Source organism: Chlorocebus sabaeus, chromosome 6 (assembly GCF_047675955.1).
Source record: "Chlorocebus sabaeus isolate Y175 chromosome 6, mChlSab1.0.hap1, whole genome shotgun sequence".
Classification (NCBI taxonomy): domain Eukaryota; kingdom Metazoa; phylum Chordata; class Mammalia; order Primates; family Cercopithecidae; genus Chlorocebus; species Chlorocebus sabaeus.
In genome coordinates, this window is record NC_132909.1 from 48452099 (window position 1) to 48478349 (window position 26251).

The 26251-nt window shown below is 54.5% G+C and overlaps 1 protein-coding gene across 9 annotated transcripts; it reads right to left on the bottom strand.

Annotated features, from left to right (window-relative positions):
• Positions 1-22: 22 nt before the first annotated feature.
• Positions 23-25845, bottom strand: ADGRE5 (adhesion G protein-coupled receptor E5). Of its 9 annotated transcripts, XM_037992254.2 has the most exons (22): positions 25752-25845; positions 25416-25636; positions 19445-19495; positions 19126-19242; positions 17261-17416; positions 16848-16949; positions 13062-13193; positions 12313-12459; positions 11738-11884; positions 11603-11649; positions 11402-11479; positions 7497-7674; positions 7302-7412; positions 6221-6486; positions 4190-4369; positions 2820-3011; positions 2219-2445; positions 2007-2073; positions 1813-1904; positions 1543-1711; positions 735-836; positions 23-648 (listed from the first exon to the last, which is right to left on the bottom strand). In XM_037992254.2, the coding sequence occupies exons 2-22, from the start codon at positions 25435-25437 to the stop codon at positions 619-621; spliced, it is 2613 nt and encodes an 870-aa protein (XP_037848182.2). In that variant the 5' UTR covers positions 25438-25636; positions 25752-25845; the 3' UTR covers positions 23-618. The 9 variants fall into 9 exon arrangements, with proteins under 9 accessions (XP_037848182.2, XP_037848183.2, XP_072872964.1 ...); XM_037992255.2 differs by having other exon boundaries at positions 7305-7412; positions 25416-25834; XM_073016863.1 differs by having other exon boundaries at positions 25416-25834.
• Positions 25846-26251: the final 406 nt, after the last annotated feature.

The window sequence follows — 26251 nt, forward strand, 5'->3', positions numbered from 1 at the left end:
ACCACCAGCAGGCAAGGCCATCTTCTGTATGCATGTGTTTAATTTTAAGTGTCAACATTGAAAAGTTTGAACAGATAAAAACACATTACACAACATCCACAACCTTCACAACAGTGAGAACCTCCTGCCTGGGCAGGCAGGGCAGGCCTCTGTACCGTGAGCCTCAGGCAGTGGCCCCAAGGGGCTCTGCCATGGGGCCTCTGACATCAGTCTTCGCTTAAGAAGGAAGCTGAGCCCCAGCACCTAGTCTCTTCAGTTCTGCAGCAGACGTGAGAGGAAAAGTCCAGGCCAGGACGAGCCCACAGTCTGTCCTGAGTACTAGCCCCAGGTGCCAAGGCAACACGCTGCAGCCCTGGGCTAGCCCCTGTACTTGCCCTGGGTCATAAGGTGGAGGAGAGAGGCAGCCAGCAGTAGGACCAGTGGCTCCGGCTCCACCCCACTGGGTGTCCTGGGCTTTGGTGCCAGACTATAGCTGCCACTCCCTCCTGGTGGCACACACGGGGCTTAGGGAGGGAGGGTGGAGGGAGCAGAGCAGTGGACGAAGGGAGGATGGATGGTCTTCGTGTACAAAGCTGCTGCGGCCACAGGAGCTGCTGGACCGTCCAGAACCATGTGCTTTCATATGCCAGACTCTGACGCCCGGAGGGCCTGGAGAGGAGAGCCCAGTGAGGCCTGAGCCCTGCCAGCCCTGGCGCCTTCCTGCCCACGCACCCGCCCCAGGCACAGCCCCTTACCCGGGTCTGATTGTGGCCAGTGCCAGACGTGGTAGAGGTGAATTCTGAGTACTTGCTCCCGCTGGCAACTAGGCAGGCCCACTTCCGGTATTCTTCCCGAACCTGCTGGCCCAGATAACCCGGTCAGGGCAGGAGCAGGCCCTGGGACCGTGCATGCTCCTCCCCATGCTCTGCCCTTAGCCCCACCTTGGTGTTTTTGTGGTTTTTTTTTTTTTTGAGATCGGTTCCCCCTGTCGCCTGGGCTGGAGTGCAGTGGCACTATCATAGTTGACTGCAACCTTTAACTCCTGGGTCCAAGTGATCCTCTTGCCCCAGCCTCCTGAGAAGCTGAGGTTATGGGTATTCACCACCACACCCGGCTATCTTTTTTTTTTGAGATGAGTCTCACTGTCACCCAGGCTGGAGTGCAATGGTGCCATCTTGGCCCACTGCAACTGCCGCCTCCCAGTTCAAGTGATTCTCCTGCCTCAGCCTCCCAAGTAGCTGGGACTACAGGCATGTGCCACCGTGCCCCGCTAATTTTTGTATTTTTAGTAGAGACGGGGTTTCACCATGTTGGCCAAGGCTGGTCTTAAACTCCTGACCTCAGATGATCTGCCCACCTCCGCCTCCCAAAGTGTTGGGATTACCGGCGTGAGCCGCCTCGTCTGGCCTCACCCTGGCTATCTTTGAATTTTTTTGTAAAGACAGTGTCTGGTTATGTTGCCCAGGCTGGTCTCGAACTTCTGGACTCAAGCAATCCTCCCCCCTCCGCCTCCCAAGTAGGTGGGAGGATAACAGGTGTGTGCCACTGTGGCCAGGCCCCCACCTTCTTGTTGAGCAGGCAGTGCAGCAGGTAGAGGAAGGCGCCCTGCAGGCAGTTGAGGATGGTGAACACATAGGTCAGCACCAAGCTCCGATCGTTGAAGATGAACAGTCCAAAGACCCAGGTGCAGCCCAACAGGAAGAGTTGCGCGATGGCTGTGATGGTCAGCGCCCTGCAGGGAGGGGGGGTTGCAGCGTGGGCCCCCATATCACCTCCAGCTTCATTCCCCTCACCCCGGCCCCGCCTCCAAGTCGTCCCAGCTCCTCCTCTCACCTCGCCTTCTTTAATTTCTTCATGTCTGGATTGATTTCAGAAAACTTCTGAGTGAGCTTCCAGACAGTGGTCACGAAAATGACAGCATTGCACTGGGCAGGGAGCAGATTGTGGGTTAGAGGGCGAGAGCGATGGTCCAGGCGGGCCTGGGCCCATGACGCTTGGGCTTTGGTGGAGGGGGAGTGGGCACTTACCAAAATGATAAAGGTCACCGGCCCCAGGAAGCTCCAGAGGAAGCCCTGCTCCAAGTCCAGCCAGCAGCTGGGAGGTAAGGGAGGGGTCCCATCAGTGCCCCAAGAAGCCAGAAGCAGAACCGAGGGCAGCTGGACATCATCGTGCGTGGCACTGCTTGTGAGCCCCGGGCCTAGCTCCCCGCCCTCCCCCTGCCCCACCTCGTTGCACTCACTATCTGGGGCGGCCGTAGCCCTTGCTGTAGACGGCAGCCGAGACGCCCACGATGAGCAGGGGCACGCCATAGCCGATCAGGCAGAGCCAGCGCGTACTCAGGCCCTGGCCCTGAAACACGCGCACCACAAGGAAGTAGAGCTCCAGGCCCTCGAGGCTCATCCAGCAGAAGGCGGCCAGAAAGCAGTAGTGCAGCAGCCCGGCCACCAGGCGGCAGCGCAGCCCCACCTGCGGGGCGGGAACGGAGGGGCGGGGCGACGTCAGCGCGGGGCGGGGCATGCGGCGCCAGGGCCCGAGAGTGGGCGGGACCACAGCCGAAGGGTGGGCGGGTCTGGAGCCGGGCCAGGCTCCCCTCCAGGGCCCATCCCCAGCAACGCTCATAGAAGCGAGCTGGGACTCGGGGCATGGCCAGGCGGCTCCAAGGCCAGCGCCCTTTAAAGAGACAACCCGACCCCCGGTGGGCGGGGCCAGATCCCGGGCAGGGGCGGGGCCTCATGCCTCCAGGGCCCGCCTACCCGACCGAGCCCCGGGAGTGGGCGGGGCTAACCCCTCCCAGGCCTCCCTGACCCCAGAGCTCAGGTGGGAGCCGGGCGGGACCTCACCTGGCCGCCTTCGTTCTCGATGCCGGCCAGGAAGATGGTGGAGCCCACGAAGAGGCAGATGCAGAGGTGCAGGTGTATGGTGGTGCGCGAGCCCTGGATGGGCCGCACCAGCAGAAAGGTGAGGATGCACAGCAGCAGGCAGAAGAGTGACAGCGCCAGTCCCACCCTGGTGATCAGGGTCAGCTTCCAGTCCTAGGAGTGACACCAGTGCTCAGGGTTCCTTCAGGACCTGAGGCCTTCCTGCCCTCTTTGTGGTCCTTTTTCCGCCAGCATTCTGACGGACCCACCTCTCTGACCTCCTCCCTTGTCCCTCCTAGATCTGGCCACACTTACCAGCTGGCAGGGGAGTCTAGGGATTTCACATTTTTGTGCTTGCTGGGCCTATGGCCTGGACCACAGGCGCCCCCTTTCTCTGCCTAATTGCAGTTTTCGACAAGGCCCGGCTTCACTATGGATCCTACTGAAGTCACATACAGAAAGTGGTGCTCCAGGCTGAGTGCGGTGGCTCACGCCTCTAATCCTAGCACTTTGAGAGGCTGAGGTGTGTGGATCACCTGAGGTCAGGAGTTCGAGACCAGCCTGCCCAACATGGTGAAACCCCCGCCTCTACTAAAAATACAAAAATCAGCTGGGCATGGTGGTGTGCACCTTTAATCCCAGCTACTTGGGAGGCTGAGGCAGGAGAATCGCTTGAACACGGGAGGCAGAGGTTGCAGTGAGCCAAGATCACACCACTGCACTCCAGCCTAGGTGATACAGCAAGACTCTGTCTCAAAAAAAAAATAAAATAAAAAATAAAAACATTTTTAAAAGCCGGCACAGTGGCTCACACCTGTAATCCCAGCACTTAGGGAGGCCAAGGTGGGCGGATCACCTGAGGTCAGGAGTTCAAGACTAGCCCGGGCAACATGGTGAAACCCTGTCTGTATTAAAAATACAAACATTACTCAGGCATGGTGGTGCACGCCTGTAATCTCAGCTACTCAGGAGGCTAAGGCAGGAGAATCCCTTGAACCTCACTAGCTGAGACTGCGTCACTGCACTCCAGCCTGGGAGACAGAGTGAGACTCCGTCTGAAATAAAAAGGGCAGGTGGTGCTCCCTTGGAATGCTCTACACGGGGAGCTTTTACTTGACATCTCACAATTGGTACGGGACAGCTACTGGCTGCACCCGATGTATAGTTCCTGGGTTGTAGAGAAGAGGCCAAAGGAAGAGGATGCGAGGGGTGTGATGTGGGGACACCTGGGCTGTGCAACCATGCAGACTTATCTGAGCAACCAGCAGGGTTCCACGGAGAACTAGCTGCCTGTCTGGTTGCTGCTGGACCTTGTTACCTGTGGGCGCTTGAGGATGGCCCCAGCTGCTCACCTCCAGGTCATAATGAGCCATGAGGATCGCAAAGCTGCTCAGGTGGCTGCATTGGCAGGTGGTGCTGCCGTTCTTGCTACCCAGCACACGGCAGCCCTCGGTGGCCCAGTGCCCTCCCCTGTTGCTGTCACTCTTCCAGAAGGCACAGATCAGCTCCTGCCGTGGCCCAGGCATCACGTCCTGTGGGCAGATGGGGGTGGTCAGAGAGGTTGGCCTGGAGCTCACTCTTAGGTTCTGGGCTTGCGCTGAGCCCAACAGGGCTGCTTGTTCACTAGATGAGTATTGACTGAGCGCCTACTGAATGTAACAGTTTGGAGACACAGCAGTGAACACCGCAGACACAAGCACCTACCCTTGTGAGGTTGACATAAGAGTGGGAGAGGTGGCCGGGCACAGTGGCTCATGCCTGTAATCCCAGCACTTTGGGAGGCCGAGGCGGGCGGATCACCTGAGGTCAGGAGTTTGAGACCAGCCTGGCCAACATGGCAAAACCCCGTCTCTTACTAAAAAATACAAAAATTAGCTGCGCGTGGTGGCAAGCACCTGTAATCCCAGCTACTCGGGAGTCCCAGGCAGGAGAATCGCTTGAACCTGGGAGGTAGAGTTTGCGGTGAGCCGAGATTGAGCAACTGCACTCCAGCCTGGGTGGCAAGAGTGAAACTCCATTTCACCAAAAAAAAAAGTGGGAGAGGCAGATTATGTCATAAACCTAATGAATAAGTAACATACATAGTACATTAGAAGGTGGCCAGGCGTGGTGGCTCTCGCCTGTAAGTAATTCCAGCACTTTGGAAGGCCAAGGTGAGAGGATTGCTTGAGGCCAGGAGTTTGAGACCAGCTTTGGCAACATAGCGAGTCCTCCATCTCCATTAAAAAAAATTTTTTTTAAAATTAACTGGGCATAGTAGTGCACACTTAGAGTCCCAGCTACTCAGGAGGCTGAGGCGGGAGGATCACTGGAGCTCAGGAATTCTAGACCATCCTGGGAAACATAGTGAGATCCCTGTTTCTATCAAAAATAAAAAAGTGGCCGGGCGCGGTGGCTCACGCCTGTAATCCCAGCACTTTGGGAGGCTGAGACGGGCGGATCACAAGGTCAGGAGATCGAGACCATCCTGGCTAACACGGTGAAGCCCCGTCTCTACTAAAAACATAAAAAACTAGCCGGGCGAGGTGGCGGGCGCCTGTAGTCCCAGCTACTCGGGAGGCTGAGGCAGGAGAATGGCGTGAACCCGGGAGGCGGAGCTTGCAGTGAGCTGAGATCCAGCCACTGCACTCCAGCCTGGGCGACAGAGCGAGACTCCGTCTCAAAAAAAAAAAAAAAAAAAAAAAAAAAAAAAATTAAAAATAAAAAAAATAAAAAAGTTAACTGGAAGTGGTGGTGTATGCCTGTAGCCTCAGCTACTCAAAACTCTGAGGCCAGAGGAATGGTTGAGTCCAGGAGTTCGAGGTTGCAGTGAGCTATAATCGCGCCACTGCACTCCAGCCTGGGCCACAGAGTGAGACCCTCCTGTCTAAAAATATAAATAAATAAGAAAAGAAAGGCCGGGTGTGGTGGCTCATGCCTGTAATCCTAGCACTTTGGGAGGCCGAGGCGGATGGATCAACTGAGGTCAGGAGTTCGAGACCAGCCTGACCAACATGGAGAAACCCCGTCTCTGCTAAAAATAAAAAATTAGCCAGGCGTGGTGGCGCATGCCTGTAATCCCAGCTACTCGGGAGGCTGAGGCAGGAGAATCGCTTGAACCCGGGAGTCAGGAATTGCAGCGAGCCAAGAACATGCCACTGCACTCCAGCCTGGATGACAAAGTGAGACTCTGTCTCAAAAATATAAAATAAAATAAAACAAAAAGTAAAATAAAATAAAGTAAATAAAATAAGTAAATAAGTAATGAGGTCAGGGAAGGCCCAAACAAGAAGACCGGAATCATAAAAAACGGAGTCACATGGGGAAAGAACTTTCCAGGGAGGGGCCCAGCACATGCAAAGACCCTGGGTTATCTTTGAGGAAGGAGCAGAGTGAACAGAGACCTTGGCAGGAGGGTCTCTTCCCTCCTCCCCACTGGAGGACTCAAGGTGGGAGAAGGCGAACAGGATGGGGAAGTTGAGTTCCTTGGTGTTGTTGTGGCTCAGAAAGACGGAGTTGACGGCCGACAGGCGTCTGAGTCGGACACCGCGGATGTTGCTTTCATAGATCTCCTCCAGCTCAGCTTGCTTCTTGGAATGCAGGTTCAAGGAAGCATTGGCCAGCAATGTCGTCATGTTCTGGATGGAGAGGATGCCCGCCACGGCGGGGCCTGGGGAACAGACACGCTCGCTGCCTACTCCTATCGTCCTCCTCCCATGCTCTATCCTCCCTCCCAAGATGGCCCAACTCAGGCTCAGCCAGCCCACCACGATGACGCCAGGAGTCCCTCCCGATGAGTCAGTTTCTAGCTCTTCCTTTATTTATTTATTTTTGAGACGGAGTTTCGCTCTTTCGCCCAGGCTGGAGTGCAGTGACGCAATCTTAGCTCACTGCAACCTCCACTCCCCAGGTTCAAGCGATTCTTCTGCCTCAGCCTCCCGAGTAGCTGGGATGAAAGGCACCTGCTACCACACCCAGCCAATTTTTGTATTTTTAGTAGAGACGGGGTTTCACCATTTTGGCCAGGCTGGTCTCGAACTCCTGACCTCGGGTGATCCACCTGCCTCGGCCTCCCAAAGTGCTAGGACTACAGGCATGAGCCACTGCGCCTGGCCTTTTTTTTTTTTTTTTTTTTTTTTTTTTTTTTAGACAGGGTCTCACTATGTCGCCCAGGCTGGAGTGCTTTGGCGTGATCATAGCTCATAGCAGCCTTAACTTCCTGGGCTCAATTGATCCTCTCACTTCAGCCTCCCGAGTAATTGGGACTACAGGCACAGGCCACCATACCCAGCTAATTTTTGTATTTTTTGTAGAGACTAGGTTTCACCATGTTGCCCTGGTCTTGAACTTCTGAGCTCAAGCGATCTACCCACCTCTGCCTCCCAAAATGCTGGGATTGCAGGCATGCCCGGCTGAACCTCACCCTGGCCCCATCCCAGCTCCTCCATCTCTTTCCCACGGGCTCCCGTTCCAGACGGCCACTGCTACCTGGGTCCTTGGCTCCAGCTGCCACAGCCCAATTCAGCTTCATGCGTGCATTGCTCTGACCCATAGTGACGTTCTTGTCCCCCTGCTTCTGGATCATCAGGGTCAGCTCTGAGGGGAGAGGGGCAGTAGTGATTAGGGACCCCGGGTACCAGGTGGGACCTAGGGTTGGGGCATGGCAGGTCAAGGTCTCACCTGTGTTCGAAGGGGAAAGGTAGGTGAAGGGGCCTTCAGGCAGGGTCTTGGCCAGGATCCTCAGGATATCTTCAAGGTTTGAGAGCAGCTGGGTGGCTATGAGGTGCCGGACAGGTGGGGCCAAGGCCTCTATGTCCCCAGGAGCTTCCATCAGTTCGTCCACCAATTTGATGAGGTTCTAGGGGGTGGCGGGTGACAGAATCGCTGGAGCATCGGACAACAGGGATTGCCTGAAGGACCTGGATCTCAGCCCCCCGCCCACCAGGGGACATCCTGGAGACCCACAGGCACAAGGGAATCACTGAGATCATGCAGTAACCAGAAAACAAGTGGCGGATTGAGTATATGCCTCCATGTATGTATGAATCACAGTGCTTAACACTGGTTGGGCACAGCCTGCCTGCCAGGCTCTGTTTTGATTTTCTGTTCTTTTTTTTTCTTTTTCTGAGACAAGGTCTCGGTCTGTCTCCCAGGCTGGAGTGCAGTGGCATAATCATAGCTCACTGCAACCTCCACCTCCCAGACTCAAGCGATCCTCCCACTTCAACTTTCTGAGTAGCTGGGACTACAGAAGCGTGCCACCACACCCGGCTAGTTTTTGTAATTTTTTTTTTTTTTTTTTTTTTGGAGATGGAGTTTCACTCCTGTCCCCCAGGCTGGAGTGTAATGGCACAATCTTGGATCACTGCAATCTCCGCCTCCTGGGTTCAAGCAATTCTCCTGCCTCAGCCTCCTGAGTAGCTGGGATTACAAGTGTCCACTACTATGCCCAGCTAATTTTTGTACTTTTAGTAGAGATGGGGTTTCACCATGTTGGCCAGGCTGGTCTCGAACTCCTGACCTCAGGTGATCTACCCACCTCTGCCTCCTAAAGTGCTGGAAGTACAGGCGTAAGCCACTGCACCCGGCAATTTTTGTACTGTTTTGTGGAGATGGATTTCACAATGTTGCCCAGGCTGGTCTCGAACTCCTGGGGTCAAGAGATCTGCCCACCTTGGCCTCCCAAAGTGTTGGAATTACAGGCGTGAGCCACCGCACTTAACCTTTTATTTTATTTTTGAAGACGGGCTCTTGCTATGTCACCCAGGCTGGAGTGCAGTGGGGCAATCCTAGCTCACTGCAGGCTCCCACTCCTGGGCTCAAGGAATCCTCCTGCCTCCCCAGTAGCTAGGATTACAGGTGGCCACTACCATCCCCGGGAGGGTCTGTTCTAACTCTGTCCGGCACTTTTAATGCATCTGAACCTGCTCTGGAGTGTAAAATACACAACAGATTTCAAAGACTTATTCTAAGAAAAAGAATACAAAATATCTCAGGGTTTAAAAAAATAATTCCCGGCCAGGCGTGGTGGCTCACGCCTGTAATCCCAGCACTTTGGGAGGCCAAGGCGGGCGGATCACCTGAGTTTGGGAGTTCGAGACCAACCTGACCAACATGGAGAAACCCCGTCTCTCCTAAAAATACAAAATTAGCCGGGCATTGTAGTGCATGCCTGTAATTCCATCTATTCAGGAGGCTGAGGCAGGACACTTGCTTGAATCGGGAGGCGGAGGTTTCGGTGAGGCGAGATCATGCCATTGCACTCCAGCCTGGGCAACAAGAGCGAAACTCTGTCTCAAAACAAAACAAAGCAAAACAAAAACAATAACTTTGATTGGGCGCGGTGGCTCACACCTGTAATCCCAGCACTTGGGGAGGCTGAGGCGGGCAGATCACGAGGTCAGGAGATCGAGACCATGCTGGCTAACATGGTGAAACCCCGTCTCTACTAAAAATACAAAAAAGTAGCCAGGCATGGTGGGCGGTGCCTGTAGTCCCAGCTACTTGGAAGGCTGAGGCGGGAGAACGGCAGGAACCTTGGAGGCGGAGCTTGTAGTGAGCCGAGATGGTGCCACTGCACTCCAACCTGGGCAACAGAGTGAAACTCCGTCTCAAAAACAAAACAAAACAGAACAAAACAAAAAATCATTCCACGTTAAAGTGGTTAACATGTTGGATCTATTGGGTTAAATGCAATCTTAACTTTATTTATTTATTTATCTGAGACTGAGTCTCACTCTGTCTCCCAGGTTGGAGTGCAGTGGCACGATCTTGGCTCATTTCAACCTCCGACTCCCGGGTTCAAGTGATTCTCCTGCCTCAGTCGCCCTAGTAGCTGGGACTACAGGTCCCTGCCACCAGGCCTGGCTAATTTTTTTGTTATTTTAGAGACGGGGTTTCACCATGTTGGCCAGGCTGGTCTTGAACTCCTGACCTCAGGTGATCTGCCCACCTCAGCCTCCCAAAGTACTGGGATTACAGACTTGAGCCACCATGCCTGGCCTGCAATCTTAACTTTAACTTAACTTTATTTTTACTTTATAAAGTGTAGTTATTGGACAACAGTCACGGTGGTGCACACCTGTACTTCCAGTACTTTCGGAGGTTGAGGTGGGAGGATCACTTGAATCCAAGAATTCAAGAACAGCTTGGGCAACATAGCAAGACCCTCATCTCTACAAAAAATGAAAAATTAGGCACAGTGGCTCACACCTGTAGTCTCAGCTCTTGATACTCGGGAGACTGAGGCGGGAGGATCGCTTGAGGCCAGGAGGTTGAGAATGAAGTGAGCTGTCATTGTGCCACTGCACTCCAGCCTGGGTGACAAAGCAAGACCGTATCTCTAAAATTAACTAACTAAATAAATAATCTGGCCACTGGAAAAGTTAAAATGATGTTAAGTGGCTCACATCATTTTTCTACGGTGCTAAACACATACGGGAAAACTTTTTTTTTTTTTTTTTTAAACAAAGTCTTACTCTTGTTGCCCTGACTGGAGTGCAGTGGCGCAATCTCGGCTCACTGCAACCTCCCCTCCCAGGTTTAAGCGAATCTCTTGCCTCAGCCTCCTGAGTAGCTGGGATTACAGGTACACACCACCACGCCCAGCTAATTTTTGTATTTTTGGTAGAGATGGGGTTTCGCCATGTTGGCCAGGCTGGTCTTAAACTCTTGACCTTTGGTGATCTGCCTGCCTCAGCCTCCCAAAGTGCTGGGATTACAGGCGGGAGCCACCGTGCTTGGCCGGGAAAGCCTTTCTATAAGGCTTATCATGTGTCAGGCACTGTTCTCTGAGTCTTACCACTATTAGTTTATTTACCCTTCACACTGACTATATGAAGGAGGCATTATTTTAATGCCTGTGTTGCAGATTAAGGCCACGCACAGTGGCTCACGCCTGTGATCCCAACACGTTGGGAGGCCAAGGCAGGAGGATCACTTAAGCCCAGGGATTTGAGACCAGCCTGGGCAACATAGCAAGACCCCTATCTATAAATATATTAAATAAATAAAATAATAAATAAATAAATTAGCCAGGCATGGTGGTGTGTGCCTTTGGTCCCAGCTACTTGGGAGGCTGAGGTGGGAGGATCACTTGAGCCAGGGAGATTGAGGCTGCAGTGAGCCATGATCGTGTCACAGCCCTCCAGAATGGGCAACAGAGCCAGACCTTGTCTCCAAAAAAAAACCACACACAAACAAAAACAAACAAAAACCACCACAACCCCAAAAACAGATGAGGAAACCGAGGCCCAAAGAGGGTGGCTCACTTGCCTGAGATCACATAGCAAGAAGTGGCAATGGGGGGATTTGAACTCCTGTGGCCCATCTCCAGGTTCTTAAGTGCTGCACTCTGTTGCCATTATACCTGGGGTGTGTGTGTGTGTGTGTGTGTGTGCGTGCGTCTTCACGTGTCCGGGTGTACATACGTTTGTGTACATACTGTATGTAGTGTGTGTATCTTATGCGCATGTACATTTCTGACCAGAGGCCCCGGCTTGGGTTGGGCACTCTCTCTGGCCACACGGAAGCCTCCCCCAGCTGATTCTACACTGTCCTAGGGTCCCCCAGCATCCTGCCCTTACCTGGATGGTGACATTGGCTGAGCTTGTCTTGAAGTCTCTGCCCAGGTCCTGGACTTTGTTGAAGAATTGGGAAAGCGTCTGCAGAGACAGATGTGGGGGTCAGAGAGCCTGGACGGTGGGTGGGAAGCTTAGGACAAGGAGACAGATGCGGTGCTGTGTGGATGGAGTTCCTGCCACCTCGTCCCTGTGGGGGCCACTCACCTGGCTGTGGACTCCAGGGGGCGGGGTCCAGGTGAGGAAATTCATCTCTGCAGGGAACAAGACAAGCGGCTCATTAGGCGGGAGAGTGTCTGTGTGTGTGTTGAGGGTTGGGGAGCTTCTAGGGTCAGGTCGTACCTTCACACACAGTGTCCTTTTGGTTATTCGGGATTCCGTGTTTGGGCTCCCAGCCTGGGCGGCAGCGGCAGGTGTACGAACCCACGGTGTTAAAGCAGATGGTGGAATTGTCACACTGATGCAGACCGGAGCTGCACTCGTCCACATCTGAGGACAGGAAGAAGGGAGTCAGGCCCTGTCTGAGCCCAGAGAAGGTCCTGTCTCCTGTCTGTGCCCCCAGCTCGTTCTTCCTGGCATTAGTGCCCCCCTTGGAGTGGCGGACACTGGGTTATGGAAGCGTGGAGAGGCCTGGGCACAGCAGGTGTGCCCCGTGCAGATGTGCAGTTACGAATATGGTGAAACGTGTTCCTCCCAGTGAGTCATCAGCTGTTGCCTGGGGTCCCCCTGAGCCTCCCCCCTCAGTACCCCAGCTCCTTCCCGGGGAGCCCTGCTCTTTTCTCTTCTAGCCTCAGAAGAACGAGCGCCTGGCACAGCCGGGCGCCTCCAGCGTTCATTCCGCTTGGTTTGTGGGGTGCCGTTGAACATGTGGTTAGATGTTTGTGGGTCTCTGGGAACGTGGGATCTGAGCTCTCGACCTTCACAGACGGTATTGTTTGGACCATTGGGGGACCCCGGAATCGGTTGCCAGCCCGGGCGGCAGCGGCACTGATAGCTGCCCACGTTGTTGAGGCAGTGGGTGGAGCTGTGGCATGGGTTTTGTCCGGAGGTGCATTCATTCACATCTGAGGACAAAGCCAGAGGGTCAAACCCTGTCCCTGACCAGCCCAGCCCTGCCCTCCACTCACTGCACCCACTTCCCTGTCTTTTCATTGCCCCGGACTGAAGACCATTACTGCACGTGTCGCCACCTGGTGACCTTCAGCTTCACCTTCAAAGCATCTTATAATGGTCTTCCTACCAGAAGGGTACAGCAGGGACCATGGTCCCCAGTTTATAGGAGGTGAAAGCAAAAGGGAAACTGGGTCATGGGAGCCAGACTTCCATGACTAAAAACTAAAACCTCTCATCTGCTCCCTCCCTGGTCATGGTGGAGGTTCCCCTTCTCAAAACTGGAAGTGACACCTTCTTCCACTCACACGTGACAGACGAGGAAGGGGTGAGGTCTGGGGGCCCACAAGGGCACTCTGAGCCCCAGAGGCCCTGCCGCCTCCCTGCTGTGGCGGGACCTTCCTAGGAGGTGAATCCTTAGGCAGGGGCTTAGCAGGTCCTTGACCTTGTGGGAACCTGCGGATCTTCTCCCTCCTCCTCGGCTGCTTTGCAGGACCTGCCTCGGCTCCATCCCCAGCTCCCGTCCAGCCTCACAGCATCTTCCCGGGGCCTCTACCTGTGCAGAGCTTCGGGTCCTCAGGTTTGAACTTGAAGCCAGGCAGACACTGGCAGGTGTAGCCGCCGACGGTGTTGACGCAGGTGCCGTAGCTTTTACAGAGCCTTGGGTTCCGCTGACATTCGTCCACGTCTGCAAGAGGAAGGAGAGGGTAAAGGATGCCCACAGCTGTGAGCAGCTTTCGGGGCTGAGGGTCCGCCACGTTTTCCGGCACGGAAGCATCTGGAAGGCACCACTGTCTCCTCCCTTTTCCAATCCACACAGAGGCATCCTATGGTGAGGGTGGTGGCCCAGGCCCTCTGTTGTCCAGATGTGGCCAGAAGCAGCCAAGTCCTCCTTCTGCTCTGCCTTTCTGGGCAGCTCCAAGTGGGTATGTCACAGCCATCTGTGTCCCAGCCTGAGGATTCTGGGCAAAGGCCAGGGTGGGGCCTTCCTGAGAACCAAATGCAAGGGACATGCCGTGCGCCTGGGCAGGACGCATCTTGGCTCCCAACGGTGGCCCTGGGCCTGACTCCCCAGGATGGCAGCTCGCTGGCCAAATACTCAGAATCCTGGTGGCCCTGGCAGGACGGCGCTGTCCCATCCACACTAACTCTGAGAGCCCAGCTTCATGGGCATGGGCCAAGACCCCTCCCTGAGCCAGGGCCCCCATGATGCAGTGCAATGGCAGGGGTGGGGTGAGTAAGCGATGGTGTGGGACAGGCTAGGGCTGCCTGGACAGTGGACACCAGGCTGGGGTGGACAGTGGGGGCTGCTGTCCAGCCAGGCAGCCCTGAGTCTACAAAGATGCTTTTTTTCTGATCCCCAGGAAGGGATCTATGGGTATGGAAATAGCAGGATGTGGGGAGAATCCATATCTGAGCAGAGCTGGCCGTGAGCAGGGGCTTGTGGCTGGAGAGGGCACCGGTGCCGATGGGTGAGGGGTGGCAGATGTATCTGTCCTCTCATCCCTTGTCATTCCACCAGGGACAGAGACCTGTGGGCCCTGCTGAATGGGGTTCAAGCTTCCATCTCTGTCCCCAAGTGGTCCAAACCAGGACTGGGCTCGGAAGAGGATCAGGCCTGGGGCGATGGTCCCCAGTGACACTCTCTCTTGCCATCTAGTCCAGGCTGGAGCCGCTTCCTTCATCCAATCCTCTGAGTGTTTCTGTTTTTGTGGTTTTTTTTTTGTGAGGCAGCGTCTCTCTCTGTCGCCCAGGCTGGAGTGCAGTGATGTGATCTCAGCTCACTGCAACCTCCGCCTCACGGGTTCAAGCAATTCCCCTGCCTCCGCCTCCCGAGTAGCTGGGATTACAGGTGTGCACCACTACACCCAGCTAATTTTTCTATTTTTAGTAGAGACAGGGTTGCACCATGTTGGTCAGGCTGCTCTCGAACTCCCGACCTCAAGTGATCCTTCCACCTTAGCCTCCCAAAGTGCTGGGATTCCAGGCATGAGTCACGGCGCCCGGCCCTCTGAATCCATTTATGGGGTTCATGTCACCCTGCCCACCCCTGGCCACAGCATCCTCCCAAGCTTTGGTCACTGGAGATGCGTTTAGGGCCAGGAATTATCAGAGTGGGTGAGGGTGGAGCCTTGAATGGGGAAATGGATGAGGGCTAAATGGCCAGGAAGACGGTCAGGAGGCATCTTCTCCAAGCAAGGTTGTTGGCTGAGATTCCCTCCTCCTGAGTTTCTGGACAAGGTTTTGGGGTTCATTATGGTAGGAGTGGGTGTCAGAGGGGTTCCAGGTGTGGCTGAGCTCATGTGAGCCCCAGTGGCGGCAAGTCTCATCCTGGCAGTCCCCGGCGATGGCAGAAAGGATGGATACTGTACTGGAATGCGCCATCCCACGCCATGTCATGAGTCCATGAAATATCCTGAGTGCCAGCCCCCTTTTGTTTTATGCAAATAAGATGCCAGATGGGCAGGGGGATGTTCTGAGCTTCCGATGTGGCCCCCTGTGGAGGCTCCTGAGTCTCAGGCTTGGGACAAAGATGGGTGATCAGGTGTCTAGGATGGCCCTGAGACGCCTGGAGACAGTGGGGTGAGGAGTGGAGGGAGCCACCCCAGGTCTCTGGCCCAGATGTCAGAGGTCCCATGGGCTGTGACATTGGGTGCACGTGTCCTCAGGTGCAATAGTGAAGCCTGGAGTGCCGAGGGATAAAGGGAAGGACTCAGGCCCCTCTGAGCTTCTCGTCTCTGGTGACAGGTCCTGCTCCAAACCAGCAGGCTGCTGTCTCCATCACCTGCCTTGATGTCCGTGGAGGTCCCTCTATCACCTCAGCCCTGCTGTCCACGTCTCTGCCCAGCTGCCTGGCTGAGTCCCCTTCTCTCAGCCCAGGCCTGTTTCTAACACAGCAACACACCTCCTCCATAACCACAACCACCATCCCAAGCAGGGGGCTCATAGCAGCGGGTGGGCAGCACCCCTAGCCGGGGCACCCTGGGAGGAAACCATGATCGTCAAGTACAGTTGTGCAGGTTGCTCACTGCACAAAGGTATTGGGCCAGTGAGATGAGCAGGGGCTGAAAACCAGTCCACTCTTTGTTTGTCAAATGTGTCCACTGGGAGAGGGGGATCTTTTTCCAATTCACATGAAGACTCTGTCCTCTGGCCAAGTCACATGCATGTGGGGCAACACGAAGTCCACTTGCAAGGGCCCCTGGGGACTAGCCGTGTGGTGGACAGAAGTCTCCTGCTGGGCTCCATGCAGGTTCACGTCCCAGGTACATGCGTCTCTGTCTTGTCCCCCACCTTACCTCCCTCTTCGTCCCTCTGCACTCTGCCTGAATGCAGAGCAGGAGAGGTGGAGCTGGGATCTGGGCTGCGGGCCCTTTCTTCTCTCTGCAGTCTGAGTCTCATCACCTCCCACCTCTGTGCCACTCCTCTTCCTGATCTTGGTACCCTGCACTAACTCCCTCTCTTTGAATGAGTCGCTCTCAGCTGCCCACTGCTGGCTCCCATCTGTCCCTGTGGATCCCAGAAGCCCCTCCCCTGCCCAAACAGCTTCCCTGAAAAAGAGGCAAAGCCTGGAGTTCCAGTTTCTCCTGGCCTGAGCTATGGCCTCAAGCAAGACCATAGCAAAAGCTGTGGCCTCTGTGCAGGGTTAGAGCCTTGCAGCTGCTCTCTGATCTCGCACGCTACAGTACCCATCCTGGGGGTGCATCAGATCAGAATTACAATAAAATCCCCAATAGCCATTGCTGATAGAGTACATCTGCAAGCCAGGAGCTTTTAAGTGCTTTTTTTTTTTTTTTTTCTTTTCAGACGGAGTCTCACTCTGTTGCCCAGGCTGGAGCGCAGTGGCAAAATATCGGCTCACTGCAACCTCCGCTCCTGGGTTCACGCCATTCTCTTGACTCAGCCTCCCGAGTAGCTGGGACTACAGGCGCCCGCCACCACGCCCGGCTAATGTTTTGTATTTTTAGTAGAAACGGGGTTTCACTGTGTTAGCCAGGATGGTCTCAATCTCCTGACCTCATGATCCACCCGCCTCGGCCTCCCAAAGTGCTGGGATTACAGGCGCGAGCCACCGCGCCCAGTCTTCTTTTTTTTTGAAATGGAGTTTCGCACTGTTACCTAAGCTGGAGTGCAGTGCTGTGACCTCCACTCACTGCAACCTCTGCTTCTCAGGATCAAGCGATTCTCATGCCTCAGCCTGCTGAGTAGCTGGGACTACAGGCGTAGGCCACTATGCCTGGCTAATTAATTTTTTTTTTTTTTTGGTATTTTTTGTAGAGATAGGATTTCACCTGCTTGCCCATGCTGGTCTGGAACCCCTGGGCTCAAACAATCTACCTGCCTTGGTCTCCCCTTTTATAGGGGTGGGGTCTTGTTATGTTGCTATGGGCTGGTCTTGAACTCCTGGCCTCAAGAGATCCTTCCGCCTCAGCCTCCCAAAGCGCTGCAATTACAAGCATGATAATGTTATCACATCTCACATGTGGACAGAAGTTTCTCAATAAGTATCCTGGCCAATGTCATACACTTGGTTTTCAGGATTTGTCCCAGGCAGCTGGTCCCAGAGTCAGCCCTTAATCCTCACATCATTCTGCCTCTCTGGGGTGGTGGGGTAGGTACATGCACACCTGTCCCATCTCAGACCCCAGGCGCTGACCCTATAACCAAGGCCCTGCTCTCTGGATGCTGCCAGAATGGCTCTGGTGACCCCAAATCTCATGGATGGAGAGTCAGAGGACGTGGGGTGGTTCTTACCTTGACACGTGTTCTCGCTCTCATTCTTGAATGTTTTTGCCCCAGAAACAAGCTCATATCCCGGGTTGCACACGCAGTCGTAGCTCCCCTCTATGTTCCTGCAGTCCGAGAATTTTCCGCAAGACACTTTCGACGGTGGCGCACACTCATTGATGTCTGGAACACAACAGGACAGGGAGTCACCTCCCAAAGATGTGAGTTCCGTCAGGGCAGAGACCCCCATCCTGACTCCCCAACATGGGGCCTGCTGCTTAGTATCTTTTGGAAAGAATCCTAAGTTGCAGTGCACAGGCTGTGCTGCAGCTGGAGCAAGCCATTCCTGAAGACCACACTTGATCTCAGTTCTCTGGCTGGCATCCTAGATTTGGACACAGTGAACAGAGCTGAGGTGGGGGATGAACAGGAAGCTCCACATCCCCATCCCCAGTCTTTTTGTAGAAATTTAAACCCATGGTGGCCGGGTGCAGTGGCTCATGCCTATAATCCCAGTACTTTGGGAGGCTGAGGTGGATGGATCCCCTGAGGTCAGGAGTTCGAGACCAGCCTGGCCAACATGGCGAAACCCTGTCTCTACTAAAAATACAAAATTAGCCGGGCATGGTGGTGCATGCCTGTAATCCCAGCTACTCAGGAGGCTGAGCCAGGAGAATCGCTTGAACCTAGGAGGTGGAGGTTGCAGTGAGCCAAGATCGGATTACTGCACTCCAGCCTGGGAGACAGACTGAGACTCTGTCTCACAAAAAAAAAAAAAGGGGGGCAGGAAAAACTCATAGCCAGAATGTACCCCTCCCCAGTCTTAAGGGTAAACTGAGGCACAGACTCCAGATTCCTAAGCACCCAGCTTCTCTCTCCCCGGGAAGCCATGCCTAGTCACTTCTTACTTCTCCCCCTTCATATTTTTCCCTTATTTTCCCCTTCATTCCTCCCTCCCTCCCTTTCTTTCCCTCCCTCCCTCTCTTTCCCTCCCTCCCTCCCTCTCTTTTTCTTTTCTTCTCTTTTTTTTTTTTTTTTTGAGACAGAGTTTCGTTCTTGTTGCCCAGGCTAGAGCACGATAGCGCGATCTTGGCTCACGGCAACTTCTGCCTCTCGGGTTCAAGCGATTCTCCTGCCTCAGCCCCCGGAGTAGTTGGGATTACAAGCATGAGCCCATGTGCCACCATGCCTGGCTAATTTTGTATTTTTAGTAGAGACGAGGTTTCTCCATGTTGGTCAGGCTGGTCTCAAACTCCCGACCTTCCCAACCTCAGGTGATCCACCCGCCTTGGCCTCCCAAAGTACTGGGATTATAGGCATGAGCCACCCCGCCGGGCCTATCTCCCTCCCTCCCTTCCTTCCTTCCTGCCTGCCTGCCTGCCTTCTTTCCTCTCCCTTCTCCTCCCCGTACCCCTCCCCCTTCCCCTCTCCCTCTTCCTCATCCTCTCCCTCTCCCTCCCCTTTCCTTTCCCTGAGACAGGATCTCACTCTGTTGCCCAGGCTAGAGTGCAGTGGTGCAATCATAGCTCACTGTAGCCTCAAACCCTTGGGCTCAAACAATCCTCCCACCTCAGTCTTCTAAGTAGCTGGGACTCCAGATGTGTGCCACCATGCCCAGTTATTTTGTGTATTTTTCATAGAGACAGGGTCTCGCCATGTTGCCCAGGCTGGTCTCAAACTCCTGACCTCAAACGTTCTGCCCGCCTCAGCCTCCCAAAGTGCTGGGATTACAGGTGTGAGCCACCACGCCTGCCCTCTTTGTCTTTTCTCTGTCCATGATGATAGTCTGGAAGGTGAGGCTGTGGCCCCTAACAACAACCTCTGTCCCCACTGGCACCGGGCAAAGCCTCATAATCTCAGATGTACCCTGTGCTGCCCTCAAGCCTCTGTACCGTCACAAATCTCCGTGGGGGAGGTGAAGATCTCAGATGAAGAGTTGAACCCTGGATTGCAGCGACAGGCGGTGGCGTTGACACACGAGGAGTTCTCAGGGCACCACCGGGCACAGTCTGCAAGAGCAGGGAGCACGGTCAGAAGGTGAGGGGCAAGGGGACACACAAAAAGGGGGCACTGAGGGAGATGGGGCAGGGCGCTGAGTTTCCCGTGCACGAGGCCTCTCTTTCCCTGGGCTGAAGGGGGGCTGGGCGGGGGTCCAGGGCCCTCCCCAGACTCTGGCTGTGGACTGTGCTTTCTGCTTCCCAGCAGACTCACCCCTGGAGTCCTGGGTTTCAGCTCCCAGCAGAGTCAGCCAGACACAGAATGCTGCAACAGAGAAAGGAAAGGGGGTCAGAGGGAATCCCAGGGTGGGAAAGGAGGCGTAAGGGGGATGCATTTTGGGGGAGGAGGATGCTGACCCCTCTCAGGCTGAGATCCTGCCCGTCGTTCAAACAGAGTGGGCAGATGTCACGTCCCACTCGGATGCTCAAAGCCAAAGAGTCTGTCACCCTGTCCCCATAGGGGCTGTTTTTTTTTTTTATTATTGTTTTTGTTTTTGACACAGGGTCTCACTTGGTCACCTAGGCTGGGGTGCAGTGGTGCAATCATAGCTCACTGCAGCCTCCAATTCCTAGGCTCAAGCAATCCTCCTGCCTCAGCCTCCCAAGTAGCTGGGACCACAGGTGTGCACTAAAAAAAAATTTTTTTTTTTTTGAGACAGAATCTTGCTCTGTTGCCCAGGCTGAAGTGCAATAGCACGATCTTGGCTCACTGCAATCTCTACCTCCTGCGTTCAAGTGATTCTCCTGCCTCAGCCTCCCAAGTAGCTGGGATTACAGGCGCCCTCCACCACACCTGGCCAATTTTTTGTATTTTTAGTAGTGACAGGGTTTCACCATATTGGCCAGGCTGGTTTCACCGTATTGGCCAGGCTGCCTGCCTCAGCCTCTCAAAGTGCTGGGATTACAGGCATGAGCCACATTTCCTGACTCAAAAATTTTAAAATAATTTATCATGCCAGGTCAAAAAATTAAAAATACTTTTTTTTTTTTTTTTTTTTTTTGAGACGGAGTCTCACTGTCACCCAGGCTGGAGTGCAGTGGCATGACCTCGGCTCACTGCAAACTCCGCCTCCCGGGTTCATGCCATTCTCCTGCCTCAGTCTCCCGAGTAGCTGGGACTACAGGCGCCCACCCCCTCGCCCAGCTAGTTTTTTGTATTTTTTAGTAGAGACGGGGTTTCGCCGCATTAGCCAGGATGGTCTCTATCTCCTGACCTCGTGATCTGCCTGCCTCGGCCTCTCAAAGTGCTGGCATAAGCCACCGTGCCCAGCCTGCCATCTTCATTTCCTTAGGTAAAAATGAAGACGTGGTCGGACATGGTAGCTCAGGCCTGTAATCCCAGCACTTTGGGAGGCTGAGGCAGGCGGATCACTTGAGGTCGGGAGATCAAGACCAGCCTGCCCAATATGGTGAAACCGCCTCTCTACTAAAAATACAAAAAATTAGCTGGGCATGGTGGCAAGTGCCTGTTATCCCAGCTACTTGGAAGACCGAGGCATGAGAACCACTTGAACCCGGGAGGGAGAGGTTGCAGTGAGCCGAGATCATGCCACTGCACTCCAGCCTGTGTGACAGAGCAAGACTCTGTCTCAGAAAAAAAAAAAAAAAAAAAAAAAAATGACGGTGTTGGATCCCCCAGGCTCTAAGATGCCCTGGACCTCCACGCTTCCTCGAGGGACACAGGTACATACACACCACACCCACAACCGCCACCAGCCCTGGCGGTCTGTCCTGGGACCCAGTGGTGATATTTCACACCCTAGGTGCCCCTCCCACAGGAAGACACTGTGGCCGCCTGTTGGGGTGCACATGGAGTGGCGGTTCCCAGCGCTCAGGGGGTTCCCCCTCCCAAGCCATGTCCTGGGGGACTCTCCTCAGATCACCAGGGGATTCAGAGATGGGGACCTAGGGATCTCCTTGCTGTTCACCAGAGAGATAGAGTCAAAGAAGCAGGGGTGGAGAGAAAATAGAGATTAGAGAGAGAGAGAGAGACAGGAAGAGAGAGAGACAGAGGGAGAGAGAGAGAAAGAGACAGAGAGACAGAGAGCGAGAAAGAGTCAGAAAGAGAGACACAGAGAGAAAGAGACACAGAGAGAGAGAGAGACAGAAAGAGAGAGAGAGAGAGAGAGAGAGGGAGGGCTGTGCACGGTGGTTCACGCCTGTAATCCCAGCACCTTGGGAGGCTGAGGCGGATGGATCACTTGAGGTCAGGAATGTGAGACCAGCCTGGCCAATAGAGATATTGAAACCCCATCTCTACTAAAAATACAAAAAATTAGCCGGGCGTGGTGGCACGCACCTGTAATGCCAGCTACTGTGGAGTTGGAGGCAGGAGAATCGCTTGAACACAGAAGGCAGAGGTTGCAGTGAGCTGAGATCCTGCCACTGCATGCCAGCCTGGGCAACAGAGCGAGACTCTCAACAAAAAAAAAAAAAAAAAGAAAGAAAAGAAAAAAGAGAGAGAGACAGAGAGACAGAAGGACAGAGATGAGAAAGGAGACAGAACTGGAGAAAGAGAGAGGGGGAGACAGAGAGGAGAAAGAAGACAGCTAGAGAAAGAGAAGACAGAGAAGGAGACAGAGACACGGAGAGATGGAGATAGAGACACGGAGAGATGGAGAGATACAGAAATTACATGGCGAAAGAGAGAGGTGGAGAAACAAGGGGCCCATAGAAAGCAGGAGAGGAAACAGGAGGAAATGGGACAGAGAGAGAAACAGCGAGGAAGAGAGAAAATCATGAGAAAGGAGGGTGGATGGAAACAGAAGGGAAGGGCGGGGGAAGGGAGGGCATTGGGATCTGAGCAGCAGGTGGGGCCTGGGGCGGGCTGGGGGGGGATGTCCAGTCCCTGCTGATCTGGGAATCCTGGGGACCCCAATAATCCGGGAGACCTGAAGGGGGGTGTCGGGCAGAGGGATGGGGACCAGGACAACGGCTGGGCATGAGTCACTTCCTGGGCCTAAGGGAAGGAATGACTCATCACTCATTTGCCCCAATTCGACCCTGGAGGAGCTCCCAGGGGAATTCTGGGGTCTGTTGTTGTGAGCACAGCTTCAGAGGGCGGGTATTTGGGGTGCAGATTGGAGGTCCCCTGACCACTCAGCCCCTGTGTTCAAATTTCGTACCCCTTAGGTGGGTGGAAGGCAGAGATCCCCACTCCCACCTCCACACTTCTTCCAGCTGGGTTAAACCCCGCTGCCCAAGCCCATGCTCCCCGCTTCTGTCAGGATTCTCCTCTTCCTCCTCTCTGGCCACAGGGCTTGGCTAGTTCCTCCCTCGGCCAGAACCCAGTTCCTCTTTGCAGAACAGACCACAAAATGACCTCCCCTGGCAGGACAGGATCTAGGCAGATTCATCTCCAACTCCCAAAGCCCCAGGTAACTCCTTTAAAGCTCAAAACCACTCTAGGAGGCAGGGGCTGTGTTGATGCCCATTCTACAGATAGAGAAACTGAGGCTTGGAGCCCAGAAAAGGATCAGGAAGAATCCAATGAACAGAAGAGGCTGGGGAAGGAGGAATTGAGGGATTGAGGTTCCCAGGGCCCTGGGCAGGGTTCCTTTGTGCCCCAGCCCCTCTGCATGGGCTGGGTTCTCTACTCCCACCGTGAGGCTACAGGGCCTGGCTGCCTCCATCTGGGGCCTTGGAAGTTGCCCAAACAGAAGCTGGGAGAGAAGCTGCTGTTCTGGTTTGAGTTTCATCTGGTTTGCATTCTCTGGGCTGAGCCCTAAGCAGTCAGTTTCCTGCATAGAGACCCTGGGGTGGGGGGCGGGGCAGTCACTCCTTCTTTAGGCTTCCTCCTAAGGACCCCCAGACAATTCCCCAGACCTACCAGCGTCTTACCAGAATTTAATAATCATCATAATTTATTATTTATTTCATTTATTTTGAGACATGGTCTCACTGTCGCCTAGTCTGGAGTGTAGTGGCGTGATCTCGGCTCACTGCAACCTCCACCTCCCAGGTTCAAGTGACTCTCCAGCCTCAGCCTACCGACTGGCTGGGATTATAGGTGCCTGCCACGATGCCCAGGTAATGTTTGTATTTTTAGTAAAGACAGAGTTTCACCATGTTGGCCAGGCTGGTCTTGAACTCCTGACCTCTGGTGATCTGCTGGCCTGAGCCTCCCAAAGTGCTGGGATTACAGGTGTGAGCCACTGCACCCGGCCTTATTATTTATTTATTTATTTGTTTTTTGAGATAGGCTCTTGCTCTGTCACCCAGGCTGGAGTGCAGTGGTGCAAACATAGCTCACTGCAGCCTCAACCTCCTGGGCTCAAGGGGTCTGGGTCCTCCCACCTCAGCCTCCTGAGCCACTAGGGCTCACTAGGACAGGCACATGCCACCAAGCCCGACTAATTAAAAAACATTTTTTTGGCCGGGCGCGGTGGCTCACGCTTGTAATCCCAGCACTTTGGGAGGCCGAGGCGGGCGGATCACAAGGTCAGGAGATCGAGACCACGGTGAAACCCCATCTCTACTAAAAATACAAAAAAAATTAGCTGGGCGTGGTGGCGGGCGCCTGTAGTCCCAGCTACTCGGGAGGCTGAGGCAGGAGAATGGCGAGAACCCGGGAGGCGGAGCTTGCAGTGAGCCGAGATCGCGCCACTGCACTCCAGCCTGGGCAACAGAGCGAGACTCCGTCTCAAAAAAAAAAAAAAAACAAAACAAAAAAAAAAAAAACATTTTTTTTGGCTGGGCATGGTGGCTCATGCCTGTACTCCCAGCACTTTGGGAGGCCAAGGCGGGTGCATCACCTGAGGTCAGGAGTTTGAGACCAGCCTGGCCAACATGGTGAAACCCCGTTTCTACTAAAAATACAAAAACAAACAACAACAACAAAAAAACAACTAGCCGGGCATGGTGGCAGGTGCCTATAATCCCAGCTACTTGGGGTAGGGGCGCGAGGCAGGAGACCCGCTCAAACCCGGGAGGCGGAGGTTGGCAGTGAGCGGAGATTGCACCATTGCACTTCAGCCTGGGCGACAAGAGCAAGACTTTGTCTCAAAAAAAAAAAAAAAAAATTTTTTTTTTGGTAGAGGCAACATCTCAATATGTTGCCCAGCCTGGTCTCCAACCCCTGGGCTCAACAGATCCATCTACCTCAGCCTCTCAAAGTGCTGGGATTGCAGGTGTGAGCCACCGTGCCCAGCCAACACTTTTAAAATGCTATTTACCTAATTCTTACTGTGAACCAGGAATAGTTTGTGTCCTAACTCACTCAACCCTTAAAACAATCTAAGATGGAGACGGGTTGTGCTCCATTTTATAGATGAGAAAAGTGAGGCGTAGAGGCACTCTGACTTGGCCCCGGTGACACAGACAACCAGGGCGTGGAACCACTGGGAAGCCAGGTCTTAGCAGCTGCCCCCACCAGGTGTGCCCCCAAGAACCCCAAGGTGGGCTTTTGTCTCTCGCTTTCGAGCCCAGGGCGCAGTGCTGAGCTGACACCTGCCACCTGGGGCTGGCCCAGGGAAGCTGTGTCCCTGTGGTCCGGGAAGTTCTGGGTTTTGCCCCAAATGTCATTTCTTCACTCTCTTTGTTGCTCTGTTGCTTAGGCAACGAGTTACCCTGATAACCGTTACAGTCACCTTGGGTGGGGCGGGAAAGGGAGTCCCCGGGAAGTCACAACAAAAATCAAATTCAAACCCACAGCCAGCCAAAGTTCCTTTGATCCACAGCTGAGCCCCAGCCAGGTCTGCGGGGAGCAAGAACTGGGGACTCTGGGGCTGCCCCTGCTGCTGAGACTGCGAGGGACAAATTGGGGGTCCCCTGCAGTGAAGAAGTCCTGGTCTCTAGCTTCCCCACCCCCGCCCATGTCCGTCTATGCGTTACATTAAGCACGGCGGCTCTCAGGGTCCCAGCACTCACTTTTTGACCCTTTCCTTCCCCCGTGCCTCAGTTTCCCCTCCTTAGGGAGCAGATGCCAAATTGGTTCCAGTAGAAAGCTTGAGGATACCTCCGGCAGAGTAGCAGGCTCCAAGAGCACCCTGGAGTTCCTCCCGAGGTGCGGGGGTGTCCAAGCACAACCAGCCCTTCTCCCCATGTGCCGAGAGTGCCTGCTTGACAATGTGGCTTCCTCCATCGCAGGCCCCACAGCCACCAGGGGCGCCTCCCGTTTCTCAGACGCAGCCAACGGTACCGCTGGAGCTTCCTCGCCCCTCCCAGCGGGGCCCCGAAGTACTTACCGAGAAAGACGCGGCCTCCCATGGTTCGAGCTGCCGGCAGGAGCGGTAGGGGAAAGAGTGAGTGGGACAGGTCTGTCCTGTCTCCCTAGGCTGGGCAGCTCTGCGGGCTGCCCCGTCTCAGGCTGGGTAGCTGTGCGGACTGTCCCGAGGCCAGGACTTTATGAAGGAGGTGGGGACTGACAGCCGCTGGCCCAGGGCCCTCCCCGGAACTGGCGGTGCAGCTGGAAACCAGCAGGAAAGTGCAATAAAAACACAGACCCAGGGGCGCTGCAAACACACACACACACACACACACACACACACGCGTGCACTCCCTCAGCAAGAATGAAGTGCAACCTGCTTTCAAAACCCTCTGCTGGAGTTTCCACCATGTGGCTCTGACGAACCCTCTGGCCTCTGTGTTCGGGCTGGCTGCTCTGGACGGGAAGGTGTGGCAGCCGGGTGGGGCGGCAGGCCCCAAGCCTGGGGCCACTTGGCTCTTCCCTGGGCAGGCGCAAAGGGGCCTTTTCAGAAATAGCTCTGGGCGCCCACGCTGGTGGGGCTCGCCCTGTGCCCAGAGCTTTGGCATGCCAGAGTTGGCAGAGCCAGTGTCTCAGCTGGCAGAACCTTCCCCTGCCATTTTCCAGATGAGGAAACAGGCCAGGTGCAGAGGCTCACACCTGTGATCCCAGCACTCTGGGAGGCCGAGGCAGGAGGATCACTTGAGCTCAGGAGTTTGAGACCAGCCTGGGCAACATGGCGAAACTCTGTTTCTAAAAAAAAAAAAAAAAAAAAAAAAAAAATTATTCAGGCTGGTGGCAGACATCTGTGGTCCCAGCTACTACTACTCAGGAGGC

Bases quoted from the DNA above. Each gene is read 5' to 3' on its own strand.
- ADGRE5 (XM_037992254.2), bottom strand. From the start codon at position 25,437: ATGGGAGGCCGCGTCTTTCTCG. The intron at 4,370-6,220 runs GTCTCTGTTCAC...ATCTGCCCACAG, and splicing joins GAAGAGACCCTCCTGCCAAG to GACGTGATGCCTGGGCCACG. The intron at 649-734 runs GTAAGGGGCTGT...TCTCCTCTCCAG, and splicing joins CTGGCCACAATCAGACCCGG to GCCCTCCGGGCGTCAGAGTC.